Source organism: Centruroides sculpturatus, unplaced genomic scaffold (genome assembly GCF_000671375.1).
Source record: "Centruroides sculpturatus isolate CEXI.00-Female unplaced genomic scaffold, Cexi_2.0 scaffold641, whole genome shotgun sequence".
In the NCBI taxonomy this organism is placed as follows: Eukaryota; Metazoa; Arthropoda; class Arachnida; order Scorpiones; family Buthidae; genus Centruroides; species Centruroides sculpturatus.
In genome coordinates, this window is record NW_019384888.1 from 377,491 (window position 1) to 400,576 (window position 23,086).

Consider the following 23,086-nt stretch of genomic DNA (forward strand, 5'->3'; position numbering starts at 1 on the left):
AGTGTTTACAGAAACTAAATAAATGTACATAAAAGGTTAAATACATGCATACAACAACTAATATAAATACACTAGACAATATTGAGACATACAAATATGGAAGAATATATATATGGTTAAAAATATAAGCGTGAATATATGTACAATTTGCAGTAGTATGCTTAGGCCAAAATGAGCATGTAAGTAGAGCAATAAGAGTACAACACAGTATGTGTCCTATTGGCTACAGTCCACACAAAAAAAAAAAAACAATAATAATAATGATAGCCTAAGCTTATATGATAAAAGCAAAAGCATATATTACATATCTATACTAATATTATAAAGAGGTAAAGTTTGTAAGTTTGGATGTAGGAGGCAATCTCCGAAACTACTCATCCAATTTCAAAAATTCTTTCACCAATATTTAGAATGTACCTTTAGGGTGGACATAGGCTGTATATTATTCTGTTAAACATTCATATAAATTAAAAGATATTATCTAGGTAAGCGTTATAGTTTTGGTATCAGCGGATGACGAGGGGCAAGACGCATATGTATACGAGATAGGTAACCATGCAGCACAGTCACGTAGTCGGCGAGATATGCAGTGCATGTGTCCAAACTTGTGCTGAACATTTGCCTATTTGTTGGCGCTTAAAATAATGAATATCTTTTGTCCCATATGCATTCCTAAAACATTCATATAAATTAAAAGATATCATCTAACTGATACTGTTATAGTCACAAACTGAATTCCATGTAGGCGAAGCCACAGCACAGCTAGTAATGTATACAGACACTGCTGACTAAGCTGAAGGAACTTAGATCCTTCATAACCCCCATGGTCTTGGCTCTGATAGTTTAGCAAAGACATTAATAATGTACAGAGAGTTAGGTTAGGTTACTTGTATGTGGTTTCTTTTCTTAATATGAGGTAGAGTTTAAAATGAACTGATCTTTTGGCAAATTTTATTACACAAAGAAAAAATGCTCACATTGCACCACCTTCAAAAGCAACTCCTTTTGTAACTGTATATTTCTGCCAACAACCATACTACTTGTGAAAACAGTCCTAAGAGGAGGACCAGATTTCTAAATTGGCAACAGACCCAAGCCTAGAGTGACAGATTTCAAGGGATGGCAAAATCGATCAGATATTTGTTTACATCTGAAGAAGAACTTGGGACTTCAAAAACGTTAGTTGTGAATTTTTCTTTTGTTTGTTTTTTGTCGCACACTGGTCATTGGTTCATAGGATACATTATTATATGTTTTTTGCCCTTAGCTTAGTACAACCTCTTTAATCTTAGCTCAGTGGTTCTCAACTGATGTTCTGTAGAATACACATTTTGCAAACTTGCCTAGTGTTCCATGAAAACAGATTTTAAAGTTTTTATTGAAAATTATTCTAATGAACTACAGATTGCGTTATTTGTAGATAATTACATGTTTCTAATTTATTCAATACAAGTTTATTGCTTCATGTATTTTGTGAAAATAGTAAACATGAAATTTCTTGTCAATTTTTGAATATATTGATAGCAATGTCCCTGTGTAATGAGTAATTTTCAGTATGTGAATGGTGTTCCATGGTCTCAAAGGTTGAGAACCACTGTTTTAACTAATGAAAACAATCATATGAGAATTAGTTGGATAGTAAACAATGCAAGATTATAAATCATGCAGTAAAAAGTTAACTCAACTCCCACTTTATCTCTCAAATTTGAATACAAATCTTTTATTTCTACAAAATTATTTCTTCCAGCATGCAAAAATTCTATAGAATAGAGATCATCACATCTTCCTTATCAATGGAGCAAAATATGTAGTATAATTCAAACTTAATTATAATATGATGGGGTCTAAAAATTTGGTACACACGTGTGATATCGGATTTACAGTGTATTACAAAAATGAATATTCTTTAATAAAAAAATAAAACATTTATATTCTAAATTTTATTAAAACCAAATCTCTGGTATTCCCCAAGATTTCCAGATTGCTGGACTTGCAATCTTCAAGTCTTGGTAGACTCTAGAGAGGATGTATGTGTGTGTCTACAACATAATAATTTATTGTATTTGATAAAATCCTATATTATACTTTAATATAATTTTATAACTAAGAATCATAAAACAGGCTGATCAATTTTCTAGTATGCTTGGTTCCAAAGCCTTGTCACATTGATGGTTTTGCTGGACTGAGTGAGAGATCAGATAATTATAACTCAACGTCACATTCCAACCCATTCCCAAGTGAACTTTAATTATGAACACCCTGTATATACGCAGACATACACACTCACGTTGAACAGGCTTTGCAAGGGAAGTGGCTCGTATGCATTTTTAACTGTATCAAAATTAACTAATATCTTAAAACAAAATTTGTGATATCAATACATTGTGAGGAAAATAAACACACATTACTAGATATCTCCTTAGTTTCAAAACTGGTCCGTAGACCTTACTTAGGAAGAGAAATGTTGTACTAACGCTGAATACCACAGCATATTTACTATTATTAAGCTTCTCTTTGTTGCAGGATGGAGGGAATCACAGGTAAAATAAATGGATATGACAGTTATATATAATATCAAATTTACTAAGGAAAAGAGTTTTACTACATAGGATCAATATAGAGAATGCTTTGGCAGCATGTTAGGGAGTAGACTCTACACAGAAGAATAAACAAATTGCTATAGCATTGACGCAATGGGTTCTAGATAGTCTAGGTTTATCAGAGAAGCCCTATATTTATTTAAAGCTGGGTGGATAAACAATCTGACTAATGGAGCAATGTTACATACTGTATATCTTATGCAAGCTTAGAATTATTAATGTCCATGACTCCTTTGTCTTAAACAGTAGATGGACTGCTATTTTAGACTCGTGATAAACGTTCCAGTTTCTCTAAAAATAGAGTTACCAAATAACCAGATGCAAAAGGAGGTCAATTCCTGTAGGAAAAAGTTAAAAGGGAGGACACACAGGAGGACACAAAAATTAAAAAAAAAAGTATTTTTCATTGAACCTTTACAAATACGAATGCCAATGAAACACATACTTAATTGTTTGTTTTAAGGTAGCAACACGAAATCATATTTTTCTGATGTGTCGACTCTGTTTAGCAATTGTTTCTTTCTTAAGATTTCATCATAAAATTCTAAACAATTATGATTGTTAAAGTTGAATTTCACCATAACCAGACTTTTTACTGTTTCAATTGCCATTCTGTTTCATTCATCTGTCCAATGAGATTCCACCAGACTAAATACTCTTTCAGTGGTGGCATTGTGCGCAGGAATTGAAAACACGTATTGGCAAATTTTAAGCAATTCAGAATGTAATTCCAGATTGTCTGTTGCCTGAAAAAAACCAAGCCATTTTTCACTTACTGATTTTTCATTTAAATTAGAATTTTCTTTTAAATAATTTTTCAATAAACTATATTGATTTATGAATCATCAACTGCAATATTCCTTTCATTTAGATATTAAATACTTTCCATAACATCCTCCCAGACAGGGATTTTTGTAAGTGACATCCAGTTAAAAACTTTGAATGGCAAAAATTGAACAGTCCAATGATTTAAGTATTCCAGTCCAGTTTGATACATAATCAAACAATTTCTTTTTATATTTTGGCATTCTTTCTTCAATTCTGCATTTTTCTTCTGAATTTTATTCACCGTCAATGGGAGAAAATTTGATTCTAACCTAACTTTTAAAATATCAGAAACTTCTTCCAAAATAGACATTGTTTCTATAACACAATTAGATTCTTTTTCCATTTTTAAAAAACTTTGGTGAAAACTGTAGGCTAATGAATGTACAAACATTAGATATGCTTCATTTAATGGGTTTTCAAAGAATGATTTAAGCACAACTGGAGGCTTCTCAATAGATAAGAAATAACTTTTTAGTGGCTCGTACATTTCTAATATTTGTGCAATTACTGGATATAAGGATAACCAACGGATCTTGGAATGACTAAGAATTTGCTTATATTCAACTTCAACAAAAGAACAAAATTCTTTTAACTTTTCAACCCAGACAGTATAAATAGAAAAGTGTTTAAAAATCTTTACAAGAATGCTCTCAATATCCAGATCCGGCCCTACCATAGGGCAAACGGAGCAGCCGCTCCAGGCGCACCTCAGTGGTAAAGAAAATTAAAGAAAAAAATATTTTTTTCACTTTTCGATATTTTAATTGCAAGCATGTGGCCAGTATGTGAATGGCCTTATCTGTTGAGACGCACATGGGTTGAATGCGTTGGCGGGGTTCCATTCCCGGGCGCCATAATAAGATCTCGCTCCATCCTAAAATTTGCCTCGAGCCAGCACTATCAATATCAATGGGTAAAGAATCTACAGCATGTTGAATACAATTATTTACAATATGCACTGTACATCCACTATCTTCTAAATGCTTAATGTCTTATCTTAGCAATGCAAAAACATTATTTTTTCCAACATGTCCGCATGACCCAAAATTTGTGTTGCAGTTGTCTCCCCCAAAAACAACACATTTTTGTGAACAATTAATTTTTCTCAGTGTATTTGTTAACAAGTCCTTCCTTAATGGTAGCTGCTTTTTTGTTTCAGACTGATCAGACTGTCAGTTTCATCTGGACAAGTTTATATTCAATTCCAATAGTTTTGTGGATTAAAATAATGAATGTTAACTTGAAATATCTTTGCATCTTTGTGATTGCTACCATCAGTTGTAATTCCTATGAATGGAATATTTTCTAACTGTTCTAATGTCTTTTCTAATGAATAGGGTGCCAAAACACCTTTAATCAAAGCTTCTGTCTTGGTTCTGGCAGAAGAAATTTGGGTTGCTACCATCGAGTCATTGAAAATTTTGGAGTTCAATTTACTGTGCAATCTACAGATTTAAAGCTGAAATGATGTATGGCTGTGTGGTAAGCTAATGTTAATTCATAGCAGCAACCTTCTCCTCTAATTTAGAATTGTGTAGTGCAATAAATTTTTCAATCCGAACATTACTTTCAGTCAATGTAATATTTTTCTTACGACGATCTGTTTCTAGATGTTGCTCTAACAATGTCTTCCCTTTATAAGCAATACTCAGAGTTTGGTTACAAATTGGACAAAATGCTTCATTATCCTTGTTAGTAGCTTTAAACATTTTAAACCTTTTTAAAAGTTTTTCATTAAATTTACATTTTCACTTACTACTCATTCCAATTCTAAGATAATAAATATTTTGAATTAAAGTTTTAATGAGTGATGGGAATAAAAAAATTAAATTTCGGCTTACTTCTGCACTTCACTTGCAGCTGAACACCTCATTCCACAGTGAAATCAAATAAAAAAACCAATACCTAACATGGTAATGAACATTTTACATTAAGTATTCATATTTTAACTACTAAGTTTAATTTTAATTCTGTCATTTATGAAGTTATACAAAAAGGGAAAAGCCATACTTAACATTACTTTGTTGATTATTATCCTTGTTTTACATTTACACATGGAACCGGAGTTAACTTTGCTTCAGCAATAATGCAAACATGTGGCCTCTAAACCAATTTTGAATTTGTAAGTAAAAAAAAAAAAAAGCTGCTTCACCCCTACTAATACCAGATTGGTTAGACGATCTGACCAATCACTATAAGCTACATGAATTTCGACATCGTGGTGAAAAGTGATGTATGCAGATTGGAAGATTCTGCACGTGTACTTGATGGACTTGATCCATGTGTCATCACTTGTAGGATAGACGTGTGGATGTGGGAGACTATATTCACCCATCTACCCTACAAGTGGTGACACATGGATCACCTCCAAAAATAGGACATTTGCTATTTTTGTTCAAAGGAGGGAGGACACTCTGTCTTTTGCCACTTTTATGAATCTGCTGAAAGACTTCTCTGCATCTCATTTGTGAGTGTGCTGACCTTCTGTTAGCCTAGTTCATCTGCATTTCCTTAAATGAGCTCTGGTAACATCTGCCAGGGGTTCTTAGAAGTCTGTTATTATTCTTTAAAGGCGTCAGACTTCCAAAGCAATTTCTTGTGGAATACAAAATGGACCTTTTAGATTAGTGTTTTTGGCTTTACCCCCACCTGTACAATTTACAATCAAACCTCTTGTAACTGTCTAAATTAAACAAGGTGCAAGACCATCATATGCTGGAAAATTGATAATGAGCCTGTAGCCTGAAAAAATAGTTGTATTACTTTTACTCACCAAGTCATCGGCTTGAATATTATTATATTCTTCAATTTCAATACTATTATATTTATCCTCCAATCCAATTAGCCTATGATGATCATATACGATATCATATGGCTCATCTTCCTCTTGGACTATATTATCCTGATCATTCTCCATTTTGGCAGTGTCGTAGTGTTCTTCAATGATATTTTGATCATCTTCAACATTGACGACGTTGTATCGTTCATCTTCGACCTTATACTGTACATCTTCCACTTTGACGAAATTGTATTGATCATCTTCAACTCTTATGTAGTAATCGTATTCTTCATCTACGTTTACAAAATTGTTTTGTTCATCTTCCACATCAACACAATCATACTGTCTGTTTTCTAAACCAACACCATTATAATCTTCATATTTGGGCATCCGTCTAATGCTAACGTTATTATTCCGATCCGATTTCCTTCGAACATTAAATTTAGTTCCATCAATATCTGCAGGAAGAAAAAAAATTAAATATAAATCAATATTCGATTATTGTAATATCTTCCGAAAAGAATTCTACCATTTTAAATTAGTGTAATCATGTTAATTATTATCAGAAAATATTATAATGTACATTAATATATTGGGAAATTATCAGGGCTGTGAAATCGCGTAAAAATCTACCGAATCCAACTCCGACTCCGGCTAAAACACCAAAACTCCACGACTCCGACTCAACAGCCCTGCCAGGACTGTGGAAGTCATGTAAAAATCTACCGACTCCAACTCTGACTTTTCCTTACCATCCGACTCCGACTCCGGCTAAAACATCAAAACTCCACGACTCCGACTCCGAAGCCCTGGAAATTATCCAAGTTTCACATTTGTCCATTACAATTTCTCAATGTTTACATCTCACATCACATGTTTAAGCATTCAACCAATACTCAAATTCTTCCTATGTTCACCATAGGATATCCATTGGCCCTACTCTCTTGGCAGCCCCGAGTCTATGACTCCCGCAGATTACTTGTGCTGCATGGCAACAAACAATTCTGGCTTTGCAAACTGGAAAATGCAAAATACCTTCTTTGTGATGGAGTCATCATTTCTATTTATGGTGTTTCCTAGAGGCAGTAGATGAGGAGATGTTCAAATGAAGACAGGAGAATTAACTCGAATGATTACTCTATTGATTAGTGTATGTATCATACTTCTTGGCGAATAATGAACATAATTACAGTAATTAAAATGGAAGTAATGATTTTAAATCACCCTGTATTATAATAACTGATTACTAATAAGCCAAATGATCACCGTAATGAATTGGACTACTTTACTGCTACTGTTAATAATTAAATTCTAAGTAATTTGGTACTAGAAATAGGCATTAGATGCTATCTCTTATTAAATTTAATAATTATAATTAAATTAATATTTACTATATTAATATTCTGGAATAAAAGAATTGGCCTGGAGCACAACTGAATCCCACAACTCCCACTTACTTTGCAGATGCGTTGCCAGTTACAGTACCCAGACCTCTCTGATCCTTCGCTTCCAGACATATTTAATTTTAGATACAAACATTCTTAGTTATTATGGTGACTGCTTGTCTTATTATTAAAAACATTGGGCTTTTAGATGTTTATAGATCCTTATTACCAATTTTTTACATAATCAAATGCCATTTTAAACTCACAATCTATTCAAATTAGTTTCACAAACAGGATTTTGAAGCAAAAGCTCAAATGGTCAGGCCAGAAATGCAAAACTTTTTCATCTTCTAGTATAACCCAATATAACCTAAAATGGCATAATACAGAAATAAATTTTTGAGCAGTTGTTCCTTCATTTTTCAAATAAATTAACTAAGAAGTGTACAAACTAATAACAAGATATTTTCATCATTTATCTTTATTATAAGACATCTGGGATATTGAATATATACCCAGATGTCTTATAATAAATAATACCCGTAGACAAAAAAACTGGTTCCAGGGGTATACAGAATACCATTACACGATAAAAGGCACCAAAAGGAGCTTTATTATATAGCCACAAAAAAAATCGATTAACAAAAGGTTGAAAGAGCATAAAAGGGATATTAGGTATGAACAACCAGTCACGGCATTAGCAAATTACGTGATTAAAGAACCAGCAGAAGTTTCGGTTGACTGGGATAAAGCAGAACTTATACAAAAAGTTTCAAACATATGGCATCTAAAATATACAGAAGCGTGGTATATTAATAAATACAACAAGCACAGGCAAGCCATAAATTTTCAGGAATCATGTAAACTAGCATCGGCATGGAAAGTGGAAGATTTGCAAATTCAAAGAACAAGCTGATGCAATCGAATCTACAATGATTTGATTTAAAAGATAAGCATTCTAGAAGTTTCTGTTAAGAAAAAGAACTTTCATCTTGAATAAAGTTTTTTGTTTGTGAACCTGAAGGTCAGTGAAGCTGTCCAAAAACATTAATTGGTAGCAAAATTAAGCTGCATGTTAAAGGTTTTCTTGGAACATGTTAATTTTGAATATATACTGAATATATACACTAATGTAATCTCTACACAGCATGTGGTCTTACTAGATCCTTCTAAAATGGAAATGATCTTCTGATTAAAATGGTTCTCCATCTCTGAGCTAGGTTATTACTTATCAGAGTTCAGAGAGGAAAGCTCAAATCACTTTTCAAATATTAAAAGAAATTATTGACTATGCTCAAAACAAACCCAAAAGAGTGAAAGCAAAAGATACACCCAAAAGAGCCATAACATTTTCATTTACGCACATGATCTCTCAATTTCACTTTATTAATGTAAAATGAAGCATCACTATCCGAAACATCTGAAACTGAAAACTCAAACGCATTATGTAGATAAAGGTCTGTACAATGAATGCAAGCTTCCTGATCCATAAGATTGGGATGATAATTCAATTTCATTCAAAGACATTATAATTATAAAATCATGGCCTACTGCTACCCTTCTTGACTTATATGGTTACTTTGTGAAGCTGCTGTGCATATACACAAAGAAACAGTTATAGTAGTGTGTCATGGTGTGGTAGCACCATTCCCTGCCATGTTTAGTTGTAAACGCGAAGTTTGAACTGGCAACAACCACGTTCTTATAGTGTATTTTTTAGATACGAATAAAACCTTTTATTAAGATAACATATATGACAATACAACAGATCTCCAGAGAGCTAGTTATTTAATTAATGGGAAGATGAAAGTGAAAGTACACAAATTCAAAGATCACAGGCAAGTTTAACATAAAAAAAAAATTGTTGTAACTAATACAGATGTACTCCGTTGATTAATTGTGAAGTGACTGGTTATTAGTAAACCGGTAAATAGTTTTTCCATTGGAAAACATAATTTAAAAAGTAATAAACATTAAAAAATCCTCTTTATAGAATTGATAGCTTTATTAATAATGATAATTCAGGATAAACATGGCAACACATCCAGTTTTGTTAGAAACAGCTAGCTTTCAATATCTGTACTTGATTTGAATCTCTGTTCAAGCTGAAAATGTTCTATAATTGGTTCCAGGAAAACGACGTAAGTCGAAAAACGACGTAAGTCGAATTTACTTGTCTCCGAATTTACTTATCACTAGGCTAAACCGTAAATTACCATTCCCGGTTCTGTATTTTATTTATTAACGCATTTTTAATAATATATGGTTAATAAAAATCTATTTTAAGCTTACAAACAAATAAATTTTAGTTTTTAATATAGTACAAAAAAAGTAATCTAAATTTACGAATGCATGTACAGTACTGTAAATACAGTACATACTTGTATATATTTTAATATGATTTTATGTGCTTTAAACGTTTATCTAGTGATATTACGACTTCAGTATTTGTGGCGGACAGACGTAAAGTCGAATAAAATGACTTAAACTTGATTTTTATTTTTTTATATACTTTTTTAACAAGCGACGTATAATCGGGAACGACGTAACTCGAAACCGACGTAAGTCGAGTTTTTATTTTTCCATATACTTTTTTAACAAGCGACGTATAATCGGGAACGACGTAACTCGAAACGACGTAAGTCGAGGTATGCCTGTATTACTAATAAACTTTTAGAAATATATCTTTCGGTCTCATTTGTAGTGAATTATTATATCTGATTGATTTGTGAGGTCTTGACCAGATTCCGAAACCTTGACCAAAATTTGTTTTATATAAAAAGATGTTCTTAGTCATTAAAACATTGCAAAAAAGGCCATTTTGTGGGAGAGTTTGTTTGTTTGTTTAGCTATGGTAACGCAACACTTGGGCTATCTGCCTAAGGGAAATGCCTTCCGGGACATCTTTTTAAAGAAAACTGGCCCCTATTTAGGCATTACAGACGTGGGGAAAACCCAGAAAACTCCACATGGCCAGCCCGTCCAAGCGAGGCACGTACCCACAACCAAACTCACAGTTTTCAGGGTACGAAGACCACTTGGCCACTGGTGAGCCTTTGTGGGAGAGAAATGTTTGGAAAATATTAAACAACAACTTCAAAAACTAGTAAAATTTATGCTTGATAGAGTATTTGAATTAATTAAATCAAATAATAAACCTACAAAATGTTCAGACATCACAAATCATTTTTTATGGACCCGTGTTTATACTTTTGAAACAATCAAAAATTGAAAATCTGTGATAATTTTTTTCGTAACTGTCAGATAGCTCTAAAAATTTCAGAAAATGTTTAAATTGATTTTGTAAATAGCATCCTAATATAATAACTACATTAAACCTGTTAATATTTTTGTTATTGAAAAAAGTTGAGTATGTTTACAATTTTGGGTTAAATTTACCTTACGTAGCCAAAATGGCAGCTCGTTTCTGATTCCAGCAAACAAAAGAAAGAAAACAGTGGGGACGCACATTCTAACGTAACCTAACCTATTCTAATAAATTACCATAATTATTAGAATAGGTTAGGTTAGTTTAGAACGTGCGTCCCCACTGTTTTCTTTCTTTTGTTTGCTGGAATCAGAGACGAGCCGCCATTTTCGTTACCTAAGGTAAATCTAACCCAATTTTGAAACGGAATGTAGCTGTGACAGACGTTATATAAAAACAAGCAGAAATATTAATGGTTGCCGACGTTATAAGTAGTCGCGCATCAACGTTATAAAGAGTTGCGCATCCCAACATGGCGCCATTTTGACGCCATGTTGGGACTCCTTATAAACTAGCATAAACTTAAATACAAAGTCCGAAAATTTAAAATTATTTTAGTTTACAGTACTACACTCGAATCGCTATGCACGTAACTCCGAATTTAAATTTTATAATTGGGCTAATAAATTTATTAATATTTAAACGAATCTGGCATGAAGATAAGTATCGCCACCTGGTGATAATTTCGTGGAATATTTTAATCATTAATTTTAAAAATTTTATTTTAAAATTCTAATAAATAATTTCATTTTAGAGTATAAACTTCGGTGCAGAAATCATATAAAATTACAAATTTAACTTATAAAGAATAATTTAATGCATAAACAGCATGCTTTTGTCAATAGCTAATAACCGAGTAGCATAGTCATAAATACTGAAGGGCACGAGCATTATCCATGCTAATTTAACCAAAACACGTGAATTATAGCTGCAATATTATTTAAATAATTAAATAAACTTTAAATACTTACTCTTTGAGAAGTCCATAATTGAAATGAATCATTTGTAGTGTTAAGACACCATACACAGTTAGAAGTAAACAATGCAATCCACAGAGGTGCTGTGTTTCAGTAACTTAATCGAACCTAATTCGAATCTAAACTTTAAAAAACTATCAATAAAAATAAATGTTAATTAATGTTGTTTATTGGTAGCGAAATTAATATAAAATATTTACCAGCCAACTTGAATAATTAAATTTAACTTATATAAGAATAGAAAAGATAAAGTAGAAACAGTTTGAAGTAGCAGATGCTCCTTTTGTTTTTGTCCAATCAAAAATACTCCTTTTCTGTCTACATCCAAGTGTTGCCAGTTTTCGGTAAAACGTTACCTCCAGAAAACCTCTAAGTGTGATCTAAAATACCGCGGATTAGGATATACTGTATCCTAATCTGTGGAAAATATCACTAAACAAGCCTCCAAGTTAGAGGTTCCCAAACTTTTAAACAGTAGAGCCATATTTCTAATTCTGACAGTAGCAGCGGGCCTGAGCGATTTAATATTATAAATACACATAGAGTATATGTAGATTAAAAAGTTAATAATGATAATAATAATAAAACTTTATGAAAAATTAATAAAATATATTACAAATATCGTTTATTTTATTTTAGAAAGCAGTTAGGTAGTAATTCAAGTTTTTAGATTTTCCGAGAAAACGAGACCGTTTTAAGTAAATATGTTCACCATATTGCTTACTCTCTCTGGATTTAGTTCGAATCGTTTAATCAATTAACGCAACAAATTTTTCTTTTTAAATGGCGGCGTTTTTTAATTGTCTAGAAGCACTTTGAGATACTCGCTTTAATTAAACCAATGCCTCTAAATGCGGGATTCAAAAAATCAAGCGACGAGTTTTTTTTAACTCTTTCCGTCCTATAGGCATTAAAACAGCCTTTTTAGCAGCCCGTTATGGGTTCGGCCACGCCACAATCGGACGGCCGGGTGGTGAGAAACGTTTGCCGACATACCCGACATATCCTGTAAAACTCCTGGGAATTTTTCAACACGTTCGGATTCAATCCTTGGTCCTCAGAGCACCTTGACCACACGGCCATCCGGCCATATTCTAGAAACGAATTGCCTAACTTTCTCGGCTGCTATGAGATTTTATTTAAAAAATAACTTTTATATTATTAATCATAAATTTTGCGTGGTACATTGTTATGAAATTTTATTACAAAGACTTTTTATACTATTATAAAACTAGTGATGAGTTTTATTTTAAAAAATGTACAGTAGACCCCGCTATAACGCGGTAGATACGTTCCTCGTTATACGAATTTCGCGTTGTAGGAACCCTTAAATACATGAGCCAATCGCAGCCCGACACTTGTGCAGTTTACGGACTATGGCTGTTTGAAAGGTTTTCTTCCATAAAATTAATCGATTTTAGACTAATTCGACTTAACATTTCCAAAATACGTATAATTTTTTGGGAATAATCCGTATAAACTATGCTATAAACAAAAAATTGTAGGATTACTTACCGAGTGTGCACCGTTCGACGTCGCCATTGCTTAAGTTTGTGTTCGTCGCGGAGCAGCGCACCAAACGGCGGCCGTGATTTCTGATGTTATTTTTCTGCGAAAAATTCGTTGAACTTTGGAAACATCATTAATAGAAATAATTTTTATGGCTATTGAATGAGAAACATTTCTTTCACAAGAAATGTATAAAATTACAGTTCTGCATTAGACTTATGGTACCTAATTTACATACTGTACAGATGATAGTAAACTCAACTTACTCGCCTAAACTCTCCGTAGCGTGGCGCTGGACGGTGGAAAGTAGTTCGGCTGCTCGTCCGCGATGACGTTTTCCGCGTCCCTTTTAGCGTCTTTATACAAATACTGTCGCAATTTTTTCGCCGCGTTATAGGAATCTACTTTATAGGAACCCGCGTTATAGGGGTCTACTGTATATGCTAATAACAAGGAAAATTTTCCGACCCTCTCTATCGTCTCACCCCCTTAAAATTTAATCACCAATGCCCCAAATAGCCAAACTTCACAGCAAAATTTCGACAATTTTCAAAATAGTGTGGGGCACGGACATCCAAACTTACACAAAAAAAATTTTTGAATTTTTATTTTCGCTTTTGAATTTCTCGACGCTTCAAGGTGCCGTTGAAAAATATAAAAATTTTTGGTGGTCATTTTTCTATCGCCATGTATTCAGGGTCGACCAATCGCCATACTTTCTCTTTGTTATATATAACAGAAAAGTAAAAATAGTTTTAATGCCAACATATAGAAAGCATCCAATGTCATTCCGATTCGCCCACCAGTGTTCCAGTGGATAAAACCACTGAACACTGGTAGTTAGTCGCAGGTTCGCGTCTTACCAATGGGCTGGTCACGTGGAGTTTTCCGGGTTTTCTTCACGTTTGTAACGCCTAGGACCAGTTTCCCATAAAATTCCTCCCACGAGCATCCTCCTCGGCAGATCGCCCACCTGTGGCGTTACCGTAACCAACCAATAATCAAACCATCCTGGTTCAATTAGACGATATTCATAAAATCGGACTTGTCACACCCGATAAGCATTGTGAATTTCTACGATTGCCATTTTGAATCTCAAACAGAAAAGTAATGGTAACAAGAGCAATTATTAATAGAGGTTGCGGCCGTCGTATTCAGCCCAAAACGTGAACGGCGGACTGTCGAGCGCCACCATCTGGCAATTCTAGACGATCGATAATGACGTTCGCTACGTCTAGCATGGCGAGTAGGAGATCGGTTTAAACTTCTTCATTTTTTTTTGTGTTTAGGGTTAAAATTATGACCTATTTTATTAAAATAATGATTATTTAAGAATTTTCGAATAATATTGTAAAGAAATTGACGATTTTAATCCAGAAATTATTTAATTATTCAATTTTTTAGCAAGTAATGCAAAGTGCCTATAGAATGCCTTCATAATAGCTTATCTTAAGGTAGGTTTGTTCTTCCATGGCATTTTCTACCATCAACAGCGTAATACGTTTGTAAATTTTCTAAAAATTAATTTTCCGAATTTACATAAACCACAGGTTGGACAAAGGACAAACAGACCAACAGGACTAATTTCTACGAGTGTTTTAACATTTGTCTCGTATCCTCTCTATAAAACTGGAAATTCGTTGCTATTCGATTAATTTGGTAACGTAAAATCGATTACATAACACCCAATTTTTACGTTATTAAGTCAAATATTCCTATTAACTAAAACGCATTTTCAATCCACATTTATCAATTCAAAATAAAAATAGCAACGGATAAAATAATTAAAAATATATTAGCACGTTATAAATATTGTATAGTAAAATAAATAATTGAAAATATATTCTAGAAAATTATCATTATTTAATGGCACGCAGAACGGCACGCATGTGCTGGTGCGATAGTTGAAAGGCGCCTAGCACGCGATGCACGAGCTAATGTACTGTATACTGTGTATACAGTAGAGCGTCGATTATCCGAATCAATTGGGGACGGGTTGTTCGGTAAATCGATATTTCGGATAACCGATTATGTACGAAAAAATATATTAATTTATACCATCTTGACATTAGAAGTTAATTTAGTATCAAAAACGTAAAATATTTGAGTAGCCCAAGACATAGCCAAGGATTGCAGCGCCACAGTCGGCAAGTTTAACTTGCCGACTGGAATTCTTTCGGATGATTTTCTTTCGGATAATCGACGCTCTACTGTATTATTATATATAACCTATATCACATATATACGAACAAACAATTAAAAGTCCATTGTTTCTTGAATGTTCTTTCCTATACTAAAATACCGCGTTTCTGATTTTTTTTTCAATATCTCGTTATTTCTTTGAAAATGGTAGGAAAAAAAATGGCGTCTTAACTGAAACAAAGAACAATAGAATTTGAATTGTTGATTCGTTAACAATTACCGAAGAAGCTCGTTGCATTTTATTGTTGTCGTGAATGACGTTCCACCAACGACGATGTCACTTTACTTATGAAATTTGATATAGTTTGCTGTTTATAAAATTCAGTGAAGTTTCTTGAAAAATCTATATTGTATTCATTTAATTACTGCGACAATGATATAGCGCGAAATAGACGTGCTATATCATTACTGAGACAGGTAGCATATAGCACAGGGGTGGCTAACAGTTTTTGCCCCCGGGCCGAACCAGAGGTTGCCCTATGAAGATTTTGAGGTGGTGCGAGATCTCATTATGGTGTCACCCCGTAGAGACTGAATTGTAGATAGAGATTACAGATACATTTTTCACAGTGAGTTGTTGATCCTTTTTTTTTAAGCGTCAGAATTTTTCATCGAGCTATTCGGACTTCAGTACCTAATATTGAAAAATTGATCGCGGGCCACATAAATTCATTAGACGGGCCAAATCTGGCCCGTCGGTAGTATGTTGGCCATGCCTGATACAGCACTTGCCAAGGTAAAATGAAAAGTGTTTAAGCCTGTGAATAGCTTTAATTTTTCACCTTTAAGAACTAGGGTTTTTTATTTATGAACGGTATTTTCTTAGTCGTGGGTTTGGGCATTGCCAACTTGCTGGCCGCGTGGAATTTTCCGGGTTTTATTCACGTTAGTAATACATAAATAGGGTTCCGCTTCCATAAAAGTTTTTCCGGGATTCATCTACTCAGCAGATCGCTAACGTGTCGCGTTGCCGTAACCAAATAAACCAAACTAATCCTAACGAGCCATTATTTATTGTTACATCGTCACAGTCCAAGCTACAAGTTTTCGTCACAATGTTTTTAATACTTTTAGTTGTGGTCTTCCTCTGTAGATCATACTTTTCCTGTTAGCAATTGAGCTGATTTTTTAAACTCTGTTTAGGGGAATTCTAAGGACAAACACTTCGCAGAGACGAACATTTTCGGCTACAATTTGAAACAATCGTAGACCTATAAATTCCCACTGTCATCCATCTGTTTTTCCTTAATCTCGAGAAGGGAATTAGATTCTTGAGAGGAGACTACGTGTGGAAACTTTTGGGATAAGAGGCCCCAAAGGATTATATAGGAACCTCCGATCTAAACCGAGTCACGTTATTTCAATTTAAACCATTCCCCTGAAAAGTGTTCGATGGATGACCGGCATGATTCTGTTGTTATAGAAAAAGTATGATTTACAGGGGCAAGCCATTACTAATTTGAGGTGAAGCGCCTATATTTAAAGTAAATAAATGTAAACGAACATTTATATATTTTTGTATTGTGAAATATACCGTCTGCTTTTTTTAATTCAAATTATGTACTGTACTGTATATATTTTTTAAAGGTTTAGACTTAAACTTTTTAAGTGTTTTACGTATTTCCGCAAAGAGGCGTAGCCTCTAACAGAACAGTCCTCTCTCCGAAGTGAAGACGGTTCGTTCTTGGTATTTGACGGAAGTTTTGAAGACATTTTAGTTTCTTCTATATTTTTTTGTTGAATGGTTTTCCCCGTACAGACACCATTGATCTCGGGAACACAAGAGCGGTAAGCTACCACTTTGACCTCTCGGTCATTCGGCCAAATTTAAATATATCGATAGTTACTAGAAATCTAAAACTTCTTCACGCATAAACATTTTAAAAGTATGCTTAATATGTGGCACGTAGACTCGAAAAGGTTCGCCATCCCTGAACTAGGACATCACACGACAGAATTATGGCAGAAGCCGAAAGAGACGATCCTCGCGCCAATTTTTCATAAGTCGCGCGCATTGTTGTTTTCATTTTTGACCCCTAAATTCCGTTAGACGCTCTGAACTACGTTAGGAAGCATGGAATGTCACTCTGACCTCACTTTATCTCGAAAACGAAGTCGTGCATCTTATTTTATTAAATTTGTGGATTCTTCGTCGCAGTTAACGGAGAATGTTAAAGTTTAATCAAAATCGATCGATCAAACTTTGAGAACACAATTCTGTAAGCCACACAAAAAAAGTTTCATTAACGTTCCGCTTCGATTAAGAGTACAGTGTTCAGCGACCACAAGTGACAGGGTAGGGCAGTGACCCAAGAGAAGTAAAGTAGACCCCCTAGATACGTTCCACGTTATTCGAATTTTACGTTGTAGGAATCATTAAATACATGAGCCAATCACAGCCCGGAACGTGTGAAGTTTACGGACTACGGCTGTTTGAAAGATTTTCTTCCATAAAATTAATCGATTCTAGACTAATTCGACTCAACATTTCCAAAACACACATAATTTTTTGGGAATAATCCGTATAAACTATGTTATAAACAAAAAATTGTAGAATTACTTACCGAGTGTGCACCGTTCGACTACGCCGTTGCTCAAAGCTTGTTTTCGTCGCGGAACAGCACACGAAACGGCGGCCGCAATTTCTGATAACAAATTTTTCGCAGAAAAATAACTTGACCTTTGGAGACATCATTAATATAAATAATTTTTATGGCCGTTGAATAAGAAATGTTTTTTTTCACAATAAATATATAAAAATTTACCAATACATATTTTCTATCTTTCCTTTTATGAACTTATCGTTTTGGCAAATGAGCGGCTCACATACAGTTTACTTATGCATAAACATACACTTATACAAATACATAACAAAGATGCAAAATAATTATTTAATATGTAAGAGTGAAAATATATTTTATTTCTCTTCAAAACAAACAAATATTGAAATGAAAAATGTTTTCTTATTCATTTTGCATTAATTAATAAAAGTAGTAGTTACACTTTTTATTTTACGTTTATTCACTGTCGGAGCTATCCATAATTAGGATACAACAACATCCTCTTTTAAATGTTGGTTGTGCTATTTCATAGCTTAAAGATTCACTTCTTTCTTCTCTATTATTTTCATAATTTGAAAGGGTATCTTCTTATGTTTTCAACAATTTATTATTGTACTTTCTAAATCTTCTTTTACGTCAAAATATGGAGCTAAACAATATTTCAATTTTCTCTTAAATTCCTCAGAGCGCTTTGTTGATGGATCGTTATTCGTAAAAAGTTCTTCTAGATTTTTTGCCAATTCTAATCCTTCATTTAACTTTACTAAATTAAAGTGTTGCTCTGCCTCACAGAAATTTTGTAATGAGTCTTCTTCACCACTTGATTCGGACAACTCTGCCAGTTCCATAAGTTCTTCTTCATCTAACTGTTGGTTAGTATTAATTAATTCAATAACATCTTCCTCGTTCATGTCCATGAATCCCTCTCCACCTAAAGTGTGGGCAATACTTATTATACGATTTACTTCTGTTGTCACGGAAGTTAAACGATCTTCTCTAATAACAACTTCAGGCCATAATTTTTCCCAACTGGCATTCAGATTCGAACATTTTAGTTCCTTCAGACATAACGAAATAATTTCAATGCTATTTAAAATTGAAAAATCTTTCCACAAGTCCATTACTGTGGTAGTGCTTGAATTACAATCAATATTTTTAAAAATGTGTTCAAATGTGTGCCGTACATACGATGATTTAAATGATTTAATTATTCCCTGGTTTTGTGGTTGTAGGATTGATGTCGTATTGGGAGGTAAAAATATTAATTTAACAGCCGGATGTTTTAAATCTATGTGTCCTGGCGCGTTATCGACCAGTAACAAAGCCTTGAAACTGATACTTTTTCTTTTTGAGTACTCTTCCACTTCCGGCACAAAGCAATTGTATAACCAATCGCGAAATAAAACACGTGTTACCCATGCCTTTTTAGTCGCTCGCCAGAAAACAGGAAGAGTTGATTTGTCAACTCCTTTCATTGCTCGTGGGTTTAATGAACGGTGAATTAACATGGGCTTTATAACGTTATCTCCAGATGCGTTTGAACATAAAAGTAAAGTGATCCTATCCTTGGAAACCTTAAATCCTGAATCAGACTTTATATTTTTCGAGATGTAAGTGCGTCTGGGCATTTTCTTCCAATATAACGAGGTTTCGTCGGCGTTATATACCTGATCTGCAGTGTAATTTCCATCTTCTACAATTTTGAGAAAATTCTTTCGGAATCTCTCGGCTGCTTTTGTGTCGGCTGATGCTCTTTCTCCTCCATCTTTGACATTGCGCAAGGAAAATCGATTCTTAAATCTGCTAAACCAACCACTACTGGCTTTAAATTCATATCGATGTGATTCATTAAAAGAAACGGATTCAAGCTCTTTTAAATGCTGGTAAATCTTTGTTGCCTTTTGCATTATCACATTACTATTCAAAGGAATATTCTTTGAAATGCAATCTTCTATCCATAACATCAAACATTTTTCCATTTTAGGCATTAAAGTGTCCTTTATACGAGCAGTTTTATTCAAACTTACTAAAGCTCCAGAGGAAATTCTAGCCCTTATTTTGTTTTCATTATCTTTTATTGTTCGAATTGTTGACCCGCTTAATTTTAAATCGTTAGCAATGACCATTACTTTCTCACCAGATTTTAACCGATCCAAAATTTTAAGTTTTTCTTCAAAGGATATACGTTTTCTGCTCTTAGAATTCTTCTCCATGGTAGAAGTCATGATGGCTAAAGACAAAATTTTAGATAACGTAAAAATTATAAAATTACAGTACTGTATTAGACTTACAGTAGCTAATTTACATACTGTACAGACGATAGTTCGCCTAAACTCTCCGTAGCGTGGCGCTAGACGGCGGAAAATATATATATATTTATAATAAAGTTACAATAAATTAAGTTAATATATAATTATATATACAGTACCTAATTTATATATAATTATATGTACAATATCTAATTTATATATACAGTACCTAATTTATATATAATTATATGTACAATATCTAATTTATATATAATACTGTACAGACGATAGCAAACTCAATTTACCCGCCTAAACTCTCCGTAGCGTGGCGCAGGACGGCGGAAAGTAGTTCGGCTGCTCATCCACTATTGGTCCAGATTCTACCAATCTTGTCGCGACACGAGTCGGCGACGACGTTTTAGGAGTACTTTTATACGAATACTGCTACAATTTTCGCTACGTTATAGGAACCCACGTTATAGGGGGGTCGACTGTATAACGCTCTGGGACCCGACAATGTTTTATTAGGTTTTTTTAACTTACAGTTGTTAGAAGGCGATCCTTTATTCTTCCCGATAAAAGAAAAATAAAGGATCATCTTCTAAGTACTATCAGAGTACTGGAGCCCACATTCAAGCACGAAATTCTTTTATATGGTTCAGACTTCAAAAGTATGAGCCCATCAGGACAGTGTCGTCATACCTCATGTTCAACCCTAGCATTTACGAAAAAGAAACTGGTGTAAATTCAATGTCCTTTTCCGATACCCATGAATTTGTTTGGGCTACTTAAAATGGCACTGAAATTTTCCATACTAAACAATAAGATGGATTACAAAGTTTGCAATGACAAATGGAAGAAATTGAATTAAAATTCTTTAATAAGAACCCTTTTTCAGTGGAAAATATGTTGGGCAATAACCAGAAACCAGAGGAAGCAGATAGCATGATGGAGAAGGAAGGACTTTTCCCGAATAACAGATAATAAATGTTTCCATAAGACTAAACAACTCTGTAAATATATTTTTAAATTATTTTGATGCTAAGTGGCCCACATGATGTCTGTCCAGCAACATCTATCAGGTATTTGTGGTTATACTTTAAGAGATAAACAAAAAATAATTTACGATTGTAATGTTGAATCCAAAAAAATCTCTGGATTAAACACTGCATAAATGATTCTTCCAATGTGAGTAATTTATAGGAATGGTTTTATTTTAAAATTCATTGAATCAATGTCGTCTTGAATTTTTCTATCAAAACTTATCACTGAATGATATAATAATACGAGGAAGGAACAATTATATTATATGGCACATTCCAAACAACACCATTATTAAGCTGGGGCGGTGATAAAATAAATATTGAAGAACTAGAATTCTGCAAATGATGGCATCTCCGATGCTCCGAAAGATCCTTCTCGTTTAAGTAACAGTTTCTGCAAAAGTTGCACTGATAATATTGTGAAGTATTTACAAGAATGTTTCCTAGTTGATTGGCTCCGGTACCAGATTCCCAAAACTGGATATTTGGCTTGTTGCTGCAGTATTTTTCATGGCTTCTCAACTTTGAAATCATCCTGAAATTCTGCTTACATATAGTGCACTGAAAAGTTTTCTTTCTGCATCCAAATTTTTGGTGTTGTGCTATAGTTTTTGCACTATAACTTTTATTACAGAATTTACACTGAAAAAATCTCTCGGTGTTATGATAATTTACCGAAATGGTATTTATCCCAAAATTTTTTTCGCACGATTCGCAACAAAATAGATTTTCCTTTGAATTAGGATTTTTCTTACTTACTAAACATGTTTTCGTAGTGAATCTCTTCTCGCAAAATCTACACTGGTGTGACCTTTCTTTTGAAAAATACCTCTTGTGGTGCAATAAAGTTTTTCGGGTATAAAAATAATTTTTACAGATTTCGCATTGAAAAGATTTCTTTTTTGAATGAATTATAATGTGATTCTTCAAATTCTTTTTGAAACTAAATGATTTTTCACAGATTTCACACTGAAAAGGCTTTTCTTTGGTATGAGTCTTTAGGTGCATTACTAAATTTACTTTTGCTTTAAAGCCTTTCTTACAAATTTCGCACCTGTAAGGCCTGTCTTCGGTGTGGCATCTTTTGTGCACTCGTAGAGTTGATTTTAACTTAAAACTTTTCCCGCAAATTAGACACTCGAAAGGCCTTTGCTCGGAATGACACTGTAAATGAATCGAATAACAGTATTTTGTTTTGAACGTCTTTTTACATATGTCAAACTGATAAGGCCTTTTTTCGGAATGGCACTTCTGATGCATAAATAAATCTCTCTTTTGGACGAAATGTTTTTCACAAAGTTCACACTGAAACGGTCGCTCTTTGGAATGAGTAGACCAATGATACATTAATCCGGATTTCGTTTTAAACCGTTTCTCACATAATCCACATTGAAAAGGCCTCTCTTCAGTATGGCACATTTGATGAATTACTAAGGTTGATTTTGCCTTGAAACTTTTATTACATTTCACACACTGGAATAGTTTCTCATCAGAATGATACTGGCGATGCTTTGCTAAACATGATTTTGTCTTAAAACTTCTACTGCAAAGTCTGCACCGATGTGGGCGTTCCTCGGAATGATATTTTAGATGCTGCGTTAATTTCTTTCTCATGTTAAAACTCTTTTTGCAAATTTTGTACTGAAAACTTCTTTCCCCGGAATGGCGTATTCGATGAATGTACA

General features: G+C 33.7%; 3 protein-coding genes across 5 annotated transcripts in view; all 3 read right to left on the minus strand.

Annotated features, from left to right (window-relative positions):
* Nucleotides 1-15,615, minus strand: part of LOC111631168 (transcription factor IIIA-like) — a 33,369-nt gene extending 17,754 nt beyond the window's left edge. The window contains exons 1-3 of one of the 3 annotated variants that reach the window (XM_023375370.1): nt 15,597-15,615; nt 11,832-11,945; nt 6,202-6,665 (exon numbers count right to left, since the gene is read on the minus strand). In XM_023375370.1, the coding sequence (XP_023231138.1) occupies nt 6,202-6,665; nt 11,832-11,847 (480 nt within the window). In that variant the 5' untranslated portion in view covers nt 11,848-11,945; nt 15,597-15,615. Of the gene's footprint in view, nt 1-6,201; nt 6,666-11,831; nt 11,976-12,037; nt 12,261-15,596 lie in introns of those variants that run through there. The other 2 variants (XM_023375368.1, XM_023375369.1) reach the window with 2 other exon arrangements.
* Nucleotides 15,616-18,238: 2,623 nt separating this feature from the next.
* On the minus strand, nt 18,239-20,351 carry LOC111631169 (tigger transposable element-derived protein 1-like). Its single transcript, XM_023375371.1, has one exon. The coding sequence runs from the start codon at nt 20,332-20,334 to the stop codon at nt 18,706-18,708; it is 1,629 nt and encodes a 542-aa protein (XP_023231139.1). The 5' UTR covers nt 20,335-20,351; the 3' UTR covers nt 18,239-18,705.
* Nucleotides 20,352-20,736: 385 nt separating this feature from the next.
* The window catches only part of LOC111631149 (zinc finger protein 271-like), a 9,305-nt gene continuing 6,955 nt past the window's right edge, over nt 20,737-23,086 (minus strand). The window contains exon 3 of the mRNA XM_023375349.1: nt 20,737-23,081. Within this exon, the coding sequence (XP_023231117.1) occupies nt 21,624-23,081 (1,458 nt within the window). The 3' untranslated portion in view covers nt 20,737-21,623. The remainder of the gene's footprint in view (nt 23,082-23,086) is intronic.

Excerpts from the sequence above, each read along its gene's own strand:
- LOC111631169 (XM_023375371.1), bottom strand. The coding sequence starts at position 20,334 with ATGACTTCTACCATGGAGAAGAATTCTAAGAGCAGAAAACGTATATCC.